General features: G+C 46.2%; 1 protein-coding gene across 4 annotated transcripts in view; it reads left to right on the plus strand.

The window, feature by feature from the left end:
* LOC135910735 (uncharacterized) overlaps positions 1-20,504 on the plus strand; it is a 55,427-nt gene extending 34,923 nt beyond the window's left edge. For 2 of the 4 annotated variants that reach the window (XM_065442794.1, XM_065442795.1), the window contains exons 11-16: positions 3,482-3,562; positions 3,653-3,733; positions 9,634-9,811; positions 12,333-12,500; positions 16,313-16,447; positions 19,382-20,504. In XM_065442794.1, coding sequence (XP_065298866.1) covers positions 3,482-3,562; positions 3,653-3,733; positions 9,634-9,811; positions 12,333-12,500; positions 16,313-16,447; positions 19,382-19,540 — 802 coding nt within the window. In that variant the 3' untranslated portion in view covers positions 19,541-20,504. The remainder of the gene's footprint in view (positions 1-3,481; positions 3,563-3,652; positions 3,734-9,633; positions 9,812-12,332; positions 12,501-16,312; positions 16,448-19,381) is intronic. The other 2 variants (XM_065442797.1, XM_065442796.1) reach the window with 2 other exon arrangements.
* Positions 20,505-20,892: the final 388 nt, after the last annotated feature.

Genomic DNA, 20,892 nt, shown 5'->3' on the forward strand with positions numbered 1-20,892 from the left:
TGTTACATATGCGGGGCGTTTATTGATTGCGCCGGTAATAGAATTTTTTAGAGATCGCCCGTGACATGTAGTACAATTATACCGCGTTAGCTAAATTATGCCCTCAGAAACATACATTATTTGCGCTAAAAAATTAAAGCAAATTGTAGCATAATTAACGCGCTTTCTTATTTAGCTTTTACAATATTTATTTGGTGCCACATACCGTAATTTACTAATTATTGCCCGGTGACGTTTAAAGTCGTTTTCACTTGGGATAAATTCTGAGGATGGTACAAGTTTCGGATTACCGTATAGATTCGTGTAAGGGCCGCACCCCCAACTTGGAAGTCCGAATTTGGGACAAAAATTTCCAATGGATAAGCAATCGCCTTCCGTGCTCCGTAGACCATCTTAAACGGTATGCAGAAAACTGCAGCCGTACCGTCTTGCACCGCTGCTTGCGTGGCGGTCTTCCTGCTGCGTTCCGTGGTCCTTCGTCATGGCCTACCACGTGTCATCATCAGCGACCATGGTCGCCAGTTCACTGCTGATGCCATTGAAGAGTTACTTCGTTTGTGCACTTCACAGTTCCGTCATTCCACGCCATATCATCCACAGACCAATGGCTTCGTTGAAAGGACGAACAGAACAGTGACCAACATACTTACCATGTACGTCTCCTCCAATCATAACTGGGACGACGTGCTTCCATTCATCACCTACGCATACAACATGGCGAAACAGAAACCACGAACTATAGCCCATTTCATCTCCTGTATGCAAGGTTACCGCGAAGCCCTCTGGACACTTTCTTACCCTTCGTACTGCAAAGTGACGATTCTGCATCCAAGACTTTGTGTCTCACCGAATAAGCCCGTCGAATAGCTCGTCTTCGTACTCTGGCTTCGCAAAGTCGTTCGAAAGAGCGATACGACGACCGTCACGTACAAGTATCATTGGAAAAAGGTGACTTCGTCCTTCTTTGGACACCGCAACGCAAGCGTGGATTGTTCCAAAAGTTCTTGTTCCAATATTCAGGCCCATTTGTAGTTGTGGACCACCTGAGCGAACTCACTCACGTCATAGCTCGCCTCCTGCGCAATGGTCGGCGATCAAGCAGAACTCAGCTGACTCATATTGCTCACCTGAAGCCTTTCTACCATATATATATATATATATATATATATATATATATATATATATATATATATATATATATATATATATATATATATATATATATATATATATATATATATATATATATATATATATATATATATATATATATAATAGTGCATCTGAGGGTGGCCTGCTCCGGACCCGTCAGTTGCACTTCGCTCCTCGAAGAGGCAGGACGCGTGTGTCTAGTGAGCTGCTGAACAACACTTTGCCATACGATCATGAATTCATGATTTCAAAGAGGTACAACGTAATGCTAACGCACTTCTCTCACATTTACCACTAAATTGCCACAGAATTTATTTTCCTTCCTTTTGTACTTGTGCTACTGAAACGTTAACTGTATTGTAAGGTGGTTGCGTGTATACATCACGAGTTCAGCAAGGTAATAGCGATCAATGTTTTTAGAAATAGCCAACCTAAGCTTAGGGCGCACTATCGGTCGGGCACACAAAGGCACGCAAAGGCACGCAAAACGAGCACAAAAATAGCCAAACGGTCTCAGGATTTTCGGTTATACCGACCAGCCCTAAATACACTATTACTAGATCTCCCTAGCGACGTGCAAGCCAGACTTGTGCGCGTTACAGAGAAAAAAAAAGGTAACCGGTTACAATTACTGTTCAAATCAAATCAAATGCAGTTTATTTTTCCATAAGGAAATGGAGGGAGGCCTGAACAAAAAGTGAAAACCAGCTCACTTGACGAAGGGTCAGGCCCCCATTTGCATGACAGACAGCTGTGACGACCAGGGAAAAGGAAATGCACGTAGTAATACAATTCAGTCGCAATTATTACGCAATTGTGATACAAGCACAGGTATGAACGAGAAGACAGGGGGGGGGGGGGGTGTTAACCGAGGGGCCCGATTTTTATTAGTCATGTCATAAAAAGCCAACAAACACTGACACCAAGGACAACATAGGGGAAATTACTTGTGCTTAATAAATGAAATAAAGAAACGATAAAGTAACGGAAATTAAAGTGAATGAAAAAACAACTTGCCGCAGGTGGGAACTGAGCCCACAACCTTCGCATTTCGCGTGCGATGCTCTACCAATTGAGCTACCACGGCGTCGTTTCCCCATCCACTTTCTTGGGTATTTATGTGTACTAGTAGAACCCTGGGAGTGTTAGCCAGCGCCCCCACTCACAGACCTTGGCGGCGGACGTGGAACGTCTTTTTTGCCGCAGGCGTCACGAGAACGTGATCTTTTTGGGTGAAGGCAACTGGTCAATAAACCCACATATGCTACCTGAAGGCATCAATGTTGCCGGATTCGAGACCCTCGTTATGTAATGAACGAGAAGACAGGGGGTTAACCGAGGGGCCCGATTTTTATTAGTCATATCATAAGAAGCCAACAAACACTGACACCAAGGACAACATAGGGGAAATTACTTGTGCTTAATAAATGAAATAAAGAAACGATAAAGTAACGCAGTAAAGTAAAGTAAAGTAAAAAGTAAGTAGAGTAAGTAAGTAAAGTAAAGTAAATTAAGTAAAGTAAAATAAAATAAAGCACAGGTATGAGTAACATAAAGGGATACAAAAGAGAAGATAAAGCCTATAACAATGTGAATGAGTGTAATTTTAGAGAACTACAAAAAATGTACACAATATAAGTACAAGGTGTCCCACAGCTGCATAACAATAAATGTGCGCAAAGCTTTTTTTTTATATACATTTTCTATTGCAATCGCGTTCTCATGCAGATTATTCGGAGGAACAGGGAGAGTGTGTAACGCACTTAAACGGGCGTTCAAGAGAAGTGCCAAGCTTAATATACACATAGGCACAAGAGCCTTTTGTAGTACCAGAACAGTTGAGTACTCCTTGAACAAAGGCTTCGCAAGCCACAAACGAGGTGAATGGTGAGGACAGCTGTGCTGGCACCATGCGCTCTGAGATTTGCGTGCCTGCTTCAATTCTGACGCCCCTCCTCGAGGCACTATTAATTACTGATCAAATTGAAAGCGTTGCATTACGTATTCCAATGTATTTAGCTAAGACTAACCCTAACAAGGTGTGCTGCATTTTATCGACAAGAAGTGTTCGCGAGCACGCAAAAGTTGGTCTGCTGTCTGTTATACGTCGCAATCACCTCATCGGCGCTGGTGTGTGGGCGAAACAACAGCGACAAGAAAAACTAAGGTTGCCCTAAACTTTTTCTCTAATGATCAAAACCATTTTCCGCCTATGAAATGGAAATAACAGTTCCTTTTTATTTAAGAAAACTGACTTGGCGCTTCTGTTTTAATGTCCCCCCTACCCCCTCCTGACGATCGCCAACCATCTTTCTGTTTTTCCCACAAGCGATGACGAGATTGACGAGCAAACGCACGAAGACATGTCCAAGTGTGCCCGGGCCCGGCAGTGCAACATGAAGAAGCACACGTGCGTCGATTTTTCTTTTCTTTTTTTGTGCTTGTTTGCACAGACCTATAGACGGCGCAAACTGAAATGCCCCCGAAATGACACTTGCAGCGTGCGAGAGGCTCTCTTGTTCTACTGGCTCATCGGGATCCCGGTTGTCTCCAGCGCTTACGCCACTCGTTATCCCGAAGGGTTAGTAGCCACAGTGCAATATTACTCTGAAACAGTCAGTAATAATAAATAAATAAATAAATAAATAAATAAATAAATAAATAAATAAATAAATAAATAAATAAATAAATAAATAAATAAATAAATAAATAAATAAATTGCACAAAGAGCGCGATGGCAAAGCCGACGAGGCATACGAAAAGCGATATTTAGAGCCCTATATAGAGCGCCATATACGCGTGTGCATTTTAGCGCAGGTTTATATAGTTTCGCTTCACAAGAAGCTTCTGTTCAACACAAGTAGCGCTGCTGTTGACCTAGTTTGTACAGAGACGTGTGTTTTGTGTCTCTTACAGATGTAGAAAAACAACCTTGCGCTTACTATGGCTTTGTTCTATATTGAATATTCATGGAAAGGTCATATTTTGTGGTTCCGAACATTCAGTGTAACACTAGGGTCTATTTTCCTGGTCTTAAAGGAAAAAGAAACGCCATGTTGCTTTTATCTGCGCCTCTCAAGTGCCCCTTCAAGATATTATTGAAATTTAATCTCAAGGTACCTGCTTCGCCGTATATTGTAGACAACGGAAGCGACATCACCGTCATATTTTTTGTGAACATCCCACACTGCGAGAGGTGCAGGCGAAAGCAGATTTAAAGCTTTCTTTTTCACTATAAGTTTTATTGTTGACCTACCCGGGAAGTAGCAATGCCAAGTTCCATACATTTAACGTTGCGGGCAGCAAAGTGCACGTGTTTCAGGGCATTAGACTTTGGTTTGAGTGTCTAAAATCTAACCCGATTAGCTAATTACCCTTCCTCGTTGTTTCAAGAGGTATATTTCCTCAGCTTCTTGTTAGGTGGTCTTCTAGTTTAATGTCGAACCCTGATTGCGCTGCTTCTTTTAATAAGGCCTCTCCCACGCCATTGGTTCATGAGCCACTGTTGAGCCCCGGGTTCTGCGAATACAACTGAATTCGTTCGGTGCTCGCAGATGCCCCCATGAACTCGAGTGGACGTAGTTAGCCCCATTCAGTCATGGCGTACACATTTGTGTACTCGACCTTTTTGTTTTTTTCATTGCAGTGGTGCAAGACCCCGAAAATGAGGCTTAGGTTAAGCTGAACATGCTCCTTGCCTAGGATACCTCCATTTTGCCTCCGAGCGAAATGTAGCGCTACAGAGGAGTGCTTTGTTAAAACTGGTTCGAAACCCTTGCGGTGTGTCGAACCGAAAGGTTTTCGGGTTCAGGCCTCTGCATATTTTCCTATTTGGTTCAGGTTCAGCAGCGGAGCAAAAACGTAACGGTTCGAACCGGTTCATACGAGTTTATAGCGCCTCCGAATTAGGGAGAACGAAACTTTTTGTTGGCGGGGAAACAAAGTTTTTCAGCCTCTCCCGCAAATTTAGTTCACTCAAAGATAGCGTTTTGAACTCTCGCGTGACGCGGACCAATATTTATCTGGTGTCTAGTATTGCGCAAGGAATTCAATGGGCTGTTGTACGAGGCATATGGGCGCAGGCACACTGTGATTTGTTTTCGAAAGCCCCCGTGTCCAACGCGTTGAAAACGCATTCAATTTCATTGAGTTGCACGCTTAAACTGCTTTAGACAGCTGCGTGCACCTCGGCCTGATGCAGGGACCAGTGAAGGTGTGATTAATTAAGATCTAGCAACTGCACAGACCTGGGCGACGGGCGCTGGCCTTACAATGGACGTTCTGTTCTTTGCAGCTTGCAAACGTGTTCTAACGGCAGAGCCTTGCTAGTCATGTTATTTCAGAGGGCCGAAAATACGACGCAGTCAGTCACGTTTTTGCAGTGAAGCTGTATCAGTGCGACTATATATGGAAGCTTTAAAAAATTTTTTTTTTAAATGTGGTTTTACATGCCAAAACCACAATCCAATCATGAGGCACGCCGTCGTGTGGGACTCCGGATTAATTTTGACCATCTGGGCTTCTTTAACGCGCACCTAAATCTAAGTAGACGCGTCTTTTTTTTTTCGCATTTCGTCCCCATCGAATTGCGGCTGCCGTGGTCGCGGCCTTTGATCTCGCGACCTCGCTCGTAGCAGCGCGACAGCATATAGTCAATAAACGTAAACAGCCACGTCAGGCGTTAAAAAACGGTATATGCCTGCTTTAACAAATTAAAAGAAATACTAGATTGCTCACAAAGATATTATTTTGAGTAAATGTGGAATTGTTAATCTCTTGGCTAATCACTGGTTGAATAAAAACTGCTAATTTTCGTTTTTGGCTTGCATAGAGGCAATATATGAAACGTTTTCAAAGTTTACTCGCTTTCATGAGAAGACGAGAGACGTTAGAAATTTTTAAGAAAATGAGTTCCACATGTTATGGGTGACGTGAACCGAACGCTTGAAGCGTCAATGTTAATTTTGTGCTTTGAAAATTATTACTCAGGATTCTTTATCTCGCAATTGTCATGTGCTATATACTCGTATACGAGGCATATGTATAGTTTTTTTCTGCTATTCCCGGTGAACTATATGCGGCAGAGGTTGTTGCTTATATTTCGTTGGATTATGGCACCGGTTGCAGGATGCGTACAATAAATGTTTCATCTGTGTATCTTAATTACAGTTTTTTGCAGAAAATGAACTTACTAGAGCATTCTAGTGTCAGTCTCCTATCACCTGCCACGTTTCTTAGAGTGCCAAAAGCATTGCATATTACACAGAGTTCAAATTTAATGGATATATGAGAACTTTGGGTGTAAGTTGTGGCCAAATTTAACGATATATTTGCTTAATTATCAGCGTTATAAAACCTACTCAACCCTCGTTTTTCTTTTCTCGGTATTCGGTTTCTCGGTTTCGTGCGTTATAGGCTTTTAGCCGGTTCGGATCCTTCAGTGTCCTCGGCGAAATAAACGCGCCACCTTGTTTATATTTGGTGAAAATGAATTGCGAACACTGTGGTTAAGGTGCAAGCCAATTTCAAAGTGTGTGTGGGTTTATTGCAACCGTTGAAATGCATACATATTCGTTTGCGGCGTATACAGTGTTACGAGTGTTTAAAGCGGCGCGAGATTTTTTTCCCGCTGCGCTACAAAAACCAACCCGCCTTATACGTGGATGCTGCTCGCACCAGTGATGGTCGACACACTATAGCCGTCACTAATGGCGACGGGCACACCATCAGCTGTGCGACGGTAAACACATCTTCCATTGTGGAGGCGGAAGAGGCCGCCATCGCCATGGGCACCTCCATTCCGGGCACCAAGATTATTATATCCGACTCGAAAACAGCGATTCGTAACTACACCTCAGGTTTCATTTCCCCTCGAGCATTCAGAATAATTAACAAAAACCTCAATCAATTGAAGTTGGTGTGGGTACCCGCTCATGCGGGCAACCCTGGCAATGAGGCCGCCCATCTAGCCGCCCGAGCAGCTAGTAACCGGGAGGTGGGCTCCTCCGTCGGGGTTGACCGACATGAAGGTATCCACACCTACACCGAAATGACCGTTTATTACCGCGAATCCAGGCGAATATATCCATCCCCGCACGAGACACTGACAAGAATACAGGCCACTAACCTCAGGAGAGTACAGACTAGATCTGTACTTAGTCCAAAAAGGCTAGCTGCAATGACCGGTGGTGAATATCCACCAAACTGCAAACATTGTAGCTGTCCCCTTGCGGACCAAGATCACATCTTGTGGGGATGCCAAAAGAACCCTCCCCCGAGAGAACTCTTTAGGCGAGCTCCCTCACATGACGAGTGGGAGAAAAAAACGAAAACGTCCAACCCGCAAGACCAGATACGGTTGGCGGAATGGGCTGATAGCGTCGCGGCTAAGCAGACGCCACGCTAGCCCACACCGCTGGGAAAGAAAGCTCCACTAAAACTTTACAATAAAAGTTTTCTCTCTCTCTCTCTCTCCCGCTGCGCTGGCATAACAAAAGAAACAGAAATGCCACCGAAGGGAGTCAACCTTACCAAAATGTGCCAACCTCTTTATGCAAATCAGTATGCGCAGTTCACTGTGTGTGCATCACACGTGTGCAGCTTTCGCAACAGATATAAGCGAGTGTTCGCAGCTGTCATGCGGCCGTGGTCAGCCATGTTTTCGAATGCCCCGAGTGAACTGTGCTATTTAAGCTAATATTTTGTGGCGATGAGAAGCGTTCTAAGTGTAAAATGCAGCTGAAGTTTACGTTACTTGATTGATTAGTAGCGGTGTGAAATATTAATGAACCCTCGTTCCTTTTTTCTGTACTTTCATATGTTCGTACAGTACGTCCCGAAAGAGCTCTACGTCCCACCAAGCTTATTTTCTATGGAAGAAAGCGGGAAGTTCTGGTTAATATGTAGGTAAAGTTCAAAGGCGGTGTGTTAATTGCTTCCTTTGCAATAAATCATGTATGCAAGCACTCAGCTCCGTTATATGTAAGTGTGTTTATGAGTGAAGCGAAATTTAGCCCGCTGTTTTCAGAGAATACCAAATGCCGCCAACATAAAATGTGTCAAAAGGGGGAGAGGAGGAGGTGGACGTCATGATAAATGTGCATGTGAAGTTGAACGTGTGTGGATCAAATGAAACTGTGAAAAATTTGTTTCGCAAAGGCTCATAAGCGTTGTATGAAATCCCGAGAGATCTCTATATCACGCTGAGCTTAGCCGTGATGAAAATTTAGGCCACCTTGGATGTGAAGTGCACTGAAACCTTTCATGTTTATGGCCTAACTAAGAGTGCAGCAAATAATTACCGAACCTTCTTCCTTTTTCTCTATTTTCATGCATTATACGAGGTTCGTAGTAGGCTTAATTTTTCGGCGTTTTCGGTGAAGTAAATGAGCCATGCCGTTCATATTTGCTAAGCATAAAGGGTAGGTTATGGGTGATATAGGCAAAGTTCAAAGCTATTGTGGTTATTGCGGTCTTTGAAATCGATTACGTATGCAAGCGCTCCGGAGAATTTTACGAACGGCGTAAAATTGAGCTGTGAGTGCCGCCGATATAATACTTGATGAACACATGGTGAAAAAATTAATGGTGAAAAAATAATGCCATTTTTGTTAGCTAAATAAAATTCATGTGGATCACACACGTCTTTGTAAAAAAAATGTTCTTAACGAGCGCTCGAAAGGGCTATATGCGGGCAATGTTTCAAACGACGAGCAATATTCGAGCAACATTTCAACCCTTACCGCCGTACTCAAGAAGGCAACTTAAATTGAAACCCATGCTTGACTTGATCTCAGTGACGCCTGCGTGAACGTGCCCAGGACGCTCATTGCGTTCCCTCTGGCGCGCCCACGACAGGCGTCATTTAAATCGAGTGAAGCATGGGCTTCAACTTAAGTTTCCGTGTTTCTGTCCCACCATGTCACTGGCGTAACCATACGTTCTCCACTCTCTAGTGATCACCATACTAAAGGTGCATTTGCCATTACCCGTGTCATTTCCCCCCCTTTTTAATAACTGGAAATAAACCCTTGCGCTAGTTTTACGATATCTCAGAAAAAAATGTTCGAACTCCCCCCTGAGGAATTGTCATATATCTTCTTGCAAGTTGTTTTTATTTATGGATTGCCTTGCGCCATTTCTCGCTCACGGCCGACGCCGACGACACCGGCTTTTCTGCGACACGTGCTCCTTAATGCTGTCGCGTTAAAAAATGTTAGAACTCCCCACTGAGGAATTGTCATATATCGGGTAGCATTCTTTGTAATCCTTACTTATGAAGCCTGGGCTGTACGCCCTTGAAAACCAAGACTGCCACATATTAAGGTATGAGCAACTGCAAGGAATACCACGCACGCTATGACGATCTCCCCAGTAAACAAATTTTTCTGCTATCAATCTTGTGCTTGGCAAATGAAGGAAATGTTGCTGCAGTGCTTCTGTTCGCGCATATAGAGCCCGCCAACTCCTTCGCGCGCGCAGGTACGCGGAAGGGCCCTTTCTGGGTCTCACGCTGTTGGTGCTGAGCGTCGCTCCCGGCTCGACGTGGCGCCGGTGCTGGTCGTTTCGCCTGCTGTGCTGGCGCAACCTGTGCTCTCGCATGCCTTGGAACGTGATCCTCACGCTGGGCTCCGTCATGGCGCTCGCCAAGACCGTCGAGGTATCATCATCAGCAGCAGCAGCCTGGTTACGCCCACTGCAGGGCAAAGGCCTCTCCCATACTTCTCCAACAACCCCGGCCATGTACTAATTGTGGCCATGCCGTCCCTGCAAACTTCTTAATCTCATCCGCCCACCTAACTTTCTGCTGCCTCCTGCTACGCTTCCCTTCCCTTGGAATCCAGTCCGTAACCCTTAATGACCATCGGTTATCTTCCCTCCTCATTACATGTCCTGACCATGGCCATTTCTTTTTCTTGATTTCAACTAAGAGGTCATTAACTCGCGTTTGTTACCTCACCCAATCTGCTCTTTTCTTATCCCTTAACGTTACACCTATCATTCTTCTTTCCATAGCTCGTTGCGTCGTCCTCAATTTGAGTAGAACCCTTTTCGTAAGCCTCCAGGTTTCTGCCCCGTAGGTGAGTACTGGTAAGACACGGCTATTATACACGAAGCTCGTGATGTAGACGCTTAATTGGCAGAGGAAGCCAGAACACGGCCCCACGACCAGCGATAATGTCTAGACCAGGGGCGGCGAAATACATGTACTATATACTACGCTTCGTACACACAGCTACAGCACGATCAATGAAGTCTCACTCCGCACTTTTTCGCAGTACAGTTCTTTTTTTATTTGCGAGACTTTCCAGACGGAACATATTTAGCGACGTTATTTATTTATATGCCCGAGGGGCCCCGAGTTGGGCATTACATAGGAAAGGGGTGGGGGCGGGAGAGATTTGCAAAACAACGGAAATATCATGCAGCGCTACAAAGCAATTCAGAAGAGTGCTCATGCCCAAAGGGGAAAAAAGGAAAGCGAAAATAGACACAGTTGGTGAACACCAACACAAAATAGAACGAACGTCGGTTGAGGAAATGAACAACGTAAAATATACACATCATATAAGTATAGCATCGACTAATATGACGCCGCAAAGAGCACAACAGTGATTGTTAAATGGCACAGCATATGCATCACTCCAGCGTAAGTAAATTTCAAAAATGCCGGATACTTATTTCGGTGTAAGGACGAAAAAGAATATTCAATTCCGCAATGCCTTAGTAAAGCGCATTAAATTTCAAAAGTGCCGGATACTTATTTCGGCGTGAGCACGAAAACGAATATTCACTTTATAAATGACTTAGTCAAACTTTGTCATAGGAGGAGGAGGAGGAGGAGGAGGAAAAACATTTATTTAAAGCAAAGGACAAGCAAGTGTCTTTCTGCTTGGGCGGGAGGCGCCCTTAGTCCAGGGCTCCGGCCTGCGGAATCTAGTTAGTTCAATGGTTGCAGGCCATTCTATCGTTATATTGACAATGCCAGTGACGAGTTTGTGATACTTCGATGACAGCTAGAACCTATGGATTTAAAGATGCATCGAAGCACGTTTTACGTGCCCACCTTTGTGTTTCCAGTATGCGGCGCGCAATGTTGTGGTTGCGAGTGCATGCAAGGTAGTGCACCATAGGTTGGCTGTGGTTGCTAGTCGCATAACTCCGTTCGTTAGGTGGCACCGTATACGGGGTGGATAAGTTCAGGTCTGTTGCGCCTTTCACGCAATAATTACGTCATACTTTGTGACATAAATGCATGGGACTGAACGCTACGCCAGGTTACATGACGCGTAGTTGTACATTTATTTCGTACGAGCCACACTACCTTTTTTTTTTCATCCTCAATGTGACCATTGAGAGCCGTGACTCAAACATTCACAGCTGTGGGTGATATGTTCCGAAATGGTGCATGAAAAATCCGCAGTGGATTTTACCATAGTTTCCATATGGCCACCGAAAAATTGGGGAATTTCAGATCGTAATGCTGTTATCTGACTTTCAAGAGCATGTCTGCTGAGAAGCGCTGATCAGGTTACCCAAAGTGAAAGTGGAACAAAGGAAAAGACATTCCCGAAAGCAAGCACAATATCGCACATATATGTGGTCTCGAATTTTCCCATGTTGTCAAATTTGCTGTCTGGTCAGCTTTGATTGGCCGCATAAGTCTGCTTCGCGGCCTGTCCGATTGGCTCAAAATGCTGTCGTTACAGAATTTGAACCTATGGCGGAAATTTACCGTCTGCAAAATGACACCCCTGGACTCTCCAGCCACGGTAGCCGGCCACTAGCCAAGAGAAATTCTGAGAAGAGCCACATGCGAGAACAACTATTACTGTCGGGGCTGCATGTGCTATAACCCCGCAGGACAGCGTACCTATACATCAATGCTAGGGAGGCTAGCCACCCTATACCAGTGCCCGTGTCGGACCATGTGCCTGGCTTCGTACGAGCAAAGGAAAATGTCACCGAACAAGAAAAGAAAAGAAAAACAAAATATGGCTGCCGGAGTAGGATAAAGCCTGCAACGCACACTAGAGGGGAAATAACAGAGTACACAAAAGTGCAACTGAATGTTGAAGAGTAGGTCTCGGTTCATCTTTGAGCAGAAAGTGGTAGTGCTGAAACCATTTCTACGCGAATGCACTTTTTTTTTCATTGCTTCTTTTTTTTGCGAGCTGCAGGAATACCGGCTGGTCGAGGCGGGTCTGGCGAAGCTGGATGACCACTTCTGGACGCAGCGGTCCACCGAGGCCAGCCAGTTCATCCTGGTGAGCGTGGCAGCCGTTCTCTCCGAACTTGTGGTCGGTGACTCGCTCGCAAGATCCATGGCGGCCACGGTGATCAGAGTGGTGAGTGGTCCGGAAAATCCGTCTCCCGAAGTGCGTGCGACTCTGACGTGTTCTCAGGTGAAAAAAAAAGAACGGTAGGCGCAAAACCACCCTTTCAAGGTGGTTTTCAATCGGGTGGTTTTGCGCCTACCGTTCTATTTTTTTTTTTGAAGACGCTGAAGACGCGTCAAAAAAAAATGACCTCTCTTTGCCGCTTCCTTCAACTTTCCCGCTGCTGTACTGCTGCTTCTATGGCTGCTACTGTCGCGCACACCGCGTCAGGGGAGGGGGGGTGGTGGTTCAGAGCGTGTACATAGATGAGAGGCGCGAGTCAGAGAGGAAAGGCGACAGGAGAAACTCGTTTTCCCCCCACTGTGTCGAATGCGCACGATGCCCTCCGGAGCTCCCTGGCGGTCCCCACATTAGCCGCTTGACAGCTGTAATTATCCGAGACTCCGCTCAGAAGCATTGCAGAAACTGCAGCGCTTCCCTTTCTACTAACGTGCGAGGCCAGAGGGGACACAGATAGAACTGTAGAGAGAAGAGGAGAAGAAGGAGAGGGAGATAGAAGAGGCAATTACCATACAAGAGAGGTAGGGTGGTGACTTGAGAAGGCAAGGAAACCCTCCTGCTATACGACAGTGGTTGCGGGGACACAGGATAAGCTTAATTTCAAGGTAGGGTACAGTACGTTGCTGCTATCTCTGAATAAATGCCATGCGAATATGTCAAGCGGACAACTTACGCAGGGCGTGCAGAAGCAGAGCCGCATTAATTAAAGCGTACCGCAGAGTCAAGGAGACACTACGGAAGTGGTCGACCGTCTAATCAACACTTCTGTGCCCGCCGCGATAGCTTTACGGCTATGGCATTGCTAGAGGTCGCAGATTTGATCCCAATCGCGGCAGCCGCATTTCGAGGGGGGCGAAATAGAAAACGCACGTGCACTTAAATTTCGGACACGTTCAACAACATCACGGTGTCAAAATGAATCCGGAGTCCGCCACTACGGCGTGCCTCATAATTCGAGTGTGGTTTTGGGACGTATAGCCCCATAATCTAATTCAAATGTAGTACTTCTGCCAAAATGCGATGTGCCATGGGAGGCAATGACAACGCTCAACCCTCTCAAAGGCTATAAAATATGGCGCACAACAACGTCTCAAACAAACACCTCTTCCTATGTGTTCTGTGTACTACGCAGACAAACAGCAGTGGTGCACGCAAGGCAACCTTTAACATCAACTCGCCACTCTCGTGCTAGCCTAAACGGTGAAGAAATTAAGCTTTAGCCATCAACATCACTGCTAATTATCGCCAATCAAAGCAACCAAAACGAAAAGCTTCGCTTACATCGATCCCCACAGCGCGTGGGATCTGCATAATTTTTTTAAGCGAAACTTTCTTTTCTCTTCAATTGACTTACTCATTGCTGCCGCTGCTGCTGCTGCAGGTTCTGCTGCTGTTTGGCACACCGCGTCGGGCGGTGTTTAAGAGTGTCTATACATGGCAGGAGTACGGAAGAGAGGAAAGTTGAAACTAGCTTTGACCTTTGTACCGCGTCGAATGTGCGCAATGCCCTCTGTAGCTCCCGGAACGTCGCTACCTTAGCCTCTTGGCAGCTGTAATTGTCAGTGGCGCAGATTTGCAGAAATTCCAGCGCTTACTTTTCGGCTGACGTGCAAGGCCAGAGGAAAGCTAGACGGTGGAGAGAAGAGTAGAGATAGAATGGATAGAACCTAAAACCCCTGCACAAGCGCTTCTCTAGAACCGACGCAGCCGCGAAACGAGTGAATGAACCTTGCCACTCTTAGCTTGCAGGCAAGGAAACGCTACTGCTTTAGATACAAGAGCACTTGCGGGCAAACGAAATACATTTAAATTCAAGGTACGGCACGTTTTTGCTACTTTTGAAAAATGAACACCGTGCAAATTGGTCAAGCGGTCAACTTACTCCAGGCGTGCAGAAGCAGAGCTGTATTAAAGCGCACCGTATAGTCTAGGCGAAACTACGGAAGCGGTCACATGCCAAAGCAACACTTCTGTGCCTGCCGCGGCAGCTTTGCGGCTATAGCAGTCTAAAAAAAGTTTGCACCCTTTGGGGTGTATATCTGCCACACAACAATAATCGTCGTCTGCCTTGATGCGTTTCCTTTCTTGAAAACGCCGCGCCCGCTACTTTCCTGTCGGGAATGCTACGTCATGCCGATAACGCGCACACCGTTCGTTACTGGAATGTACCGGGCTCGCAGCTTTAAAGAAAGGAAACGCATCAAGGCAGATGACAATTATCGTTGTGTGGCAGATATACACCATAAAGGGTGCAAAGTTTTTTTTAGAGTGTATGGCATGGATCGAGATCGCGGGTTTAATCCCGACCGCGGCAGCCGCATGTACTTAGATTTAGGTGCACGTTGAAGAACTCCAGGTAGTCCAAATTATTTCGGAGTCCCCCTACCATGGCATGCCTCATAATCAAATCGTGGATTTGGCACTTAAAACCCCATAATTGATGGACAAGAACAAAATCCCATCTATGCTTAAAGGGACGCAAGAGGAAACATAAGCGAGAAATGTGGCACTGAGCATCAGGCATTAAAAGAGGAAAATAGGGGCGCTATAAATTCCAGTTCTGCAATCAGCCCACCGCGATTCGTCAAAAACTTCTTGGACCTCCCCCACTTCACCTGTTTGTCACGCGACGTAACGATAACCACGGCAGCTCCCCGTATGATATGACATGTGCACACTGATTATGCATGATTTGACCGAACAAAAAAATATTTATTTCTGATTCGACGCCTTTTGGCCATTATCTCTAGACTATAGGTCAAAAGTTTTCAGTTTGCGCCCGCTTCACCTGCCCTTCACGCGACGTCGCAAAACCGCAAGACTTCACTGCGTCTAAGTGACGTGTACGCGTTAAAGATGCATTAATATGCTGAACAAAAGTGAATTTTCTTCCGCATAGCCGCAGACTGCCCCGTTCCGACAGGAATAAAAGATGGCGGCCGCCGATCGCTCAGGCGCTGGCTACTCGCACCTGCCGGAGAGGATGAGTATATTTGCTTATAATAAAACTTTTTGCGTGGCAGTGTAACGTTTTCGAGTACTTTCGGCACGTTTACGACCTCGTTCTGCCAACTCTTCTTTGCTGAGGCTCCGTTTTAGCGTTATTCTTAAGCTTCCGTGGCATGCCACCGCGACTTGCGACCAGCCACCGCAAGCTAAGTAAGAGAAAGCGGACCAATCGCAGACGCCGACGCCACCCTCTTCATCCGGTTATCGATTTTCATTGCAGTGGTTCGGCCCTGTCGAATCCCTCTCCACTTGAGCGTGCTCCTCGCCTCTTATCAGCCAATTAAATAGGACAAGCCGCTCAGTGTAGGCAATGTTGTTTGTTTTTCAAACAAACAAAAGTGACTTCCTATGAACGAGGGAGCGTTTGATTGGTCTGTTCATACAACCCTGCGGGTCACCGCCCGATGCTTGCGTCGGCGGTTATGCAAATTTGACGTCACGAGATTGGAATAAAAACATATTGGAAAAGTTTTACGCTATAGGGTCCCTGTCTTATTGTTGTTGTTGTTTTGTTTTTCAGTGATCTCAAGCTAAAGTTGGTAAATTTATTTTTAGCTGTCCCGATCGACTGGGTCAGGTCGGCGCTTGGGACATTTGCTCATAAATCAGGACTGCCCAGCGGCTACTACAAAATAAGATTCATTGCACAGCTGTAAATTTTGAACAGCTAAAATAAGAGCTTGATTTCGCTCCATACAAAACCACACTCGGGGACTGTAGAAGGGTCTCTCTGTTGGCATGGTAACCTGCAGGCGGTGGCGACCGAGACCCCGGTGTCCTTCTACGTGGTACCGGTGAGCCTGGCGGCCTCCATTAATGTGATGCTGCCAGTATCACTGCCGCTGCTGATCATGCGTGAATACCTGCAGACCAAGTGCGCGCAGATGGTGAGCGTGAAGGCTGGCTAACATTTCTTTCTATGCTTCAACAATGATAGGCTACATGGCTGCAACCACGAATGTCACCAACTTAAAGGTATATCGGAGTGTATCGCTGACATGCGAAGGAGAAAGATTTCTCACTTATATAAGCGGGTGCAGTTCATATCTGATATACACGGCACAGGAAATTATATATCCAGTAACAGTGTCCTTGAATCTTAATCGGCATAGTCTTTAAGGTTTCCTCATTTGTAAAAACTGGGGTATGTTATTCTGTCACTTGCTCGGCTTAATGAAAGTTACTCATCAACAGGAGAGTAAGTACAAAGCTACAAAAGGATCGCATTTCGGTTTATTGAAAAAGAAACGTTGCAGTTGAAACAAACTAAAGCAAAAGGATCTTTTCACCCTTGAATGACAACGAACGCTGGAACAAAACAAAAACAAAAAAAAACACATAGGATGTGTTGTCGTAAAGCGGCCGTGGTTAGGTACTGTACTGACGTCACAGGGACCGTCATGTTGAAGACCTACAAATGAGGCAGAAAGCTGAGCTCATTTCTGGCTTACTTTAAGGCCCCTCACCAGGTCACATAGCGAATTTCGGTTATACGCTGGAAGTTGTTACGTGTCCTCCGGGGAGCGTTATGCCGCAAAAGCTTTTAAATCGGTTAATTAATAGTAGGGATATAAATATTTCAGTGCCGCGAACCCATGATTTCATGAGGCGAGCGCCACCACCAAGCGACACTCTCTCCCCACTTGCCCCGTCTAGCCTCCGCAAGCGAAATTCCTTCCCTGCGTTCTCCATACCGGAACTCGAGTAACGTGTGTCGCATACGTCACGGGCCCCACCTTCATTTTTTTTCTTTTCTCTTCGCTTTCTTGAGACGCGGCGCACTTCAGCTGTCGACGTCGCGTGCAAGCTGCTGCGATTGTCTCGTTTCGCGAAGTGCACGATTTTAATAATAATAATATTTGGGGTTTTACGTGCCAAAACCACTTTCTGATTATGAGGCACGCCGTAGTGGAGGACTCCGGAAATTTTGACCACCTAGGGTTCTTTAACGTGCACCTAAATCTAAGCACATGGGTGTTTTCGCATTTCGCCCCCATCGAAATGCGGCCGCCGTGGCCGGGATTCGATCCCGCGACCTCGTGCTCAGCAGCCCAACACCATAGCCACTGAGCAACCACGGCGGGTAGCGCACGATTTTGCGCGCTGTGCACGAGGACGCCTGACTAGCGGTATATAAGTCTGTGCTACACGAATACTGAGGCAGGCACAAGCGGGCCACCGAGCATGATCCCGCGCTGGAACACAGTAGAAAATAACATAGTTTCGGTGTCTGTTCGCGCGACCGCACGACGTGGGCACGAGAAGACGAAACAGAAGTGCATCTCTCTTGCTGCGGTGCGAAGTGAAACAAAAACACGTAGAGATTCGGTATGGTGTTTTATTATTTCTCTAAACTTTAATTCGTCTGTTCAAGCAACAGACTGCAGGAATAACAGATGGTGCCTTGAATAATTCTCGAGGTCACGGGTCACTACCAGCGACGTCACAGCACAAACACGTGTACGTAGGCGCACTAGCACGTGAACGTCTCCCTTCGGCTTGGAGCCCGGTGGCCGCGAGGGGAAGGGCGAACGGCGTTCGGTCTGAAATTTCAGATCTTCCCGCGGCGCGTATAGCAGAGTAATATCTAGGAGGCACGATTGGTTGGCACGCATTGTATGCTCTGCGCTTGCCAGCTCAAAATGGCCAGACCTGGTGAGGGGCCTTATAAAGTGCCCCTCACCAGTCCCTTTCCGGAGTTTTGTTTTTGCGGTGGTAGTTCTAAAGCACCGTCAAAGGAGCGTTCAAAGGCAAGTTATTTTATTATTTTTATTTTCATACACTTTTATTTCATTTTCCGTTATCTTTATCTACATTGAAACACAACATTTCATTCTCCCTGTGCTTTCTGTGGTTTCATTGGGATGTTTGCTGTGGTTGTAAGTAATAAGTAACCCAGCTCCTCCGTTCCCTTTAGAGGCAAACTGCAACGGATTTTGGAAGCCCGCAAAAGTGCTGAGTTTAAGACAGTAGTATATAGAAAGGAACCTCCGTGCAAATTTTGACATCTTATATACGAGCGCAAGAAAGGGCATTATTCATACCGAAATTAAAAAAGAAGAATACACCGCTCACCGGAAGTGACGGGTGACCTACAGCACATGGCTTCTAGGCGTGACCTCCGATATAATGGCGGCTATCGCGGCGGCCCTCGGCGCGTTGGGAAATCTCCGAGGCGACGGGCTAGAACTTAGTTCACAGCGACAACCACAGGGTGCATCAGTCGGCTGCCTAGATGCTGTTTAGAGGCGGCCGGCTCTGCCAAGATTGCTTTTGTGGCATATATACTGCTCATTTATAACAAATTTACCCGAAGGGAAATTCCGTTGCAGTTGACCTTTGATGTTCTCACTCATTAAAATGGGGTATACGCGAGCGTTACCGCGTTCCGCGCACCCCACATGAAATGCGGAAGCAAGCAGTCGAGGCCGCGACGTCAGGCTCATTGGTTGAATGCTATGACCACTATAGCCTTCGCGAGACGTGTGACCCATTTCCTGTGCCGCTATTGGCTAGGGGGGCGTGGCGAGTGCGGCATCTGTGAAATGACGTCCGCAGGCGGTGGGAAGGGCCGTTGTAAAACTGGCGTGGAGCGTTTTTTTTTTATTATTATTATTATTTTCACCTGCTTTCCCGGTTTGTACACGGTATGTTTTTCGCCAGGAGGTGTTACCTCCTCGCTTATACGTCGGTATGATATATTCTGAAGTTGGTCACCATGTGATCTGCTGGGCGTCGCGAAAGCTCCTTGTGCAACTGTACCAGGCGTGCCTATCCGGGACCTTTAATTTAAGGAGGCGCCACTGTTGTCCCTCCCGCAGGTGGCCTATGGCGTGTTCCTCAAGTGCGCCGCCGTGGTGGTCATATTCATCTCGATGAACACGGTCGGCCTAATGCTCTTCCAAGGCGATCCGCCGGCGAGAACACAAGCCATGTTTGCACTGCACAACGCCAGCGACGTTGAGGCGACAACTATGTGACGCCGTGCTTAGCGTTAATTGAGAAACGCAAACCTTCGAAGTTCGTTCATTCTATTTTTCATCGTACGTCGTTGAGTGTCCAGTGTTTCTCTCCTTAGAGGACCTGTCGCGCCTGAAAGGTGTTGAGCGTGCGCGAAATTTTTGTTTATGTGTTCAATCCGGCACGCCACGTTTTTTTTTTCACTTTTTGATGTAACTTCGTTACTGTCCGCTTGTGAGCTGATTGCTGCCAGCTGGTGACAGTAATCTAATGTTCAGAGAGCGTGTCTGCAACCACAGAATAGGGTTCTAGCTATCGCTCTTTAATTTGTTGCTGCACAGTGCAGTGCATGTTTAACAGTGCATGTTCTTGCTGAACGGTTTGCCGCGTGCACTGCGAATTGCGCAATGTGACGACGAGCATCGCCATCCTGTAATCTGCTTCAGTTACAGAATAACTCAAACCAATTTCATCTTTTTTTTTCTTCGATCTCGCGACTGCTTTAGCTTTGCTATAACGTCTGACGCAGAGATTATCGTCACGGTGTGTTTATTATTTTTCTAGACAGATGCCCGAAAACGTTTCGTGTTTTTTCTCTGCACGCAAATGTTGAGAAGCGCCAGCGTCTGTCCGAGCTCAAGCAACCCAAAGTGTGCGCCTAACATATTGATTTCCGAACTCCTATGTTTATCGCGTGTATGCTTTTTTTTTCTTCTTCCGGACATTACCTAGAACTGGTTCACGAAGATTCTAATAACTAACCAAGAACTGACCCATGAGGACTCTAGTATACCACTTGTCTATATATGCATACGCTGTGTGTTCGAGAGCCATGTCTATGGCGTTGCGGTGCATGGGTGACATGCGCGCGAGCATTGCACATTTGCCTAAACGATCTGGTGGCCGGTGAGCAACAGCTGGTGTGCACAGGATTTCTCCAACTGAACATTTGAGACAATAAAAAGACAGTGGGCTTCATAAATTGCCACTTAACAAGTGTTCTTCTTCGTTTTCTTTTAACCCTATCCGATGTCGTTGTGCTAAAAAAAAATGCCTCTTTCGGGTCTTGCATCCGAGACTTCTTGAGCTGAATTCGCAAAGCCCTGCCATCGGCCGCCCGCCTGTACACGAATCACAGCATGAGGCGCCAGGGTAGGCAACTACCGCCTGCGACCGTCCATCGTCGCTCACGGCCTCCTTATAGCGCCGATCACTATCTTGACTTGGCAGGTGCCCGTACTTCGAACCGTGGCCTCCGAAATCGCACGCTTTGTGCGAACGCGATGTCGACTAAAGCCATGTTTGAACTTACGCTCACATACTGCAACAACATCACGCGCTCTTTGTGCTTCTAAAAGGAACGCCGAAGATC

The sequence above is a fragment of the Dermacentor albipictus genome, chromosome 2 (genome assembly GCF_038994185.2).
Source record: "Dermacentor albipictus isolate Rhodes 1998 colony chromosome 2, USDA_Dalb.pri_finalv2, whole genome shotgun sequence".
Lineage (NCBI taxonomy): Eukaryota > Metazoa > Arthropoda > Arachnida > Ixodida > Ixodidae > Dermacentor > Dermacentor albipictus.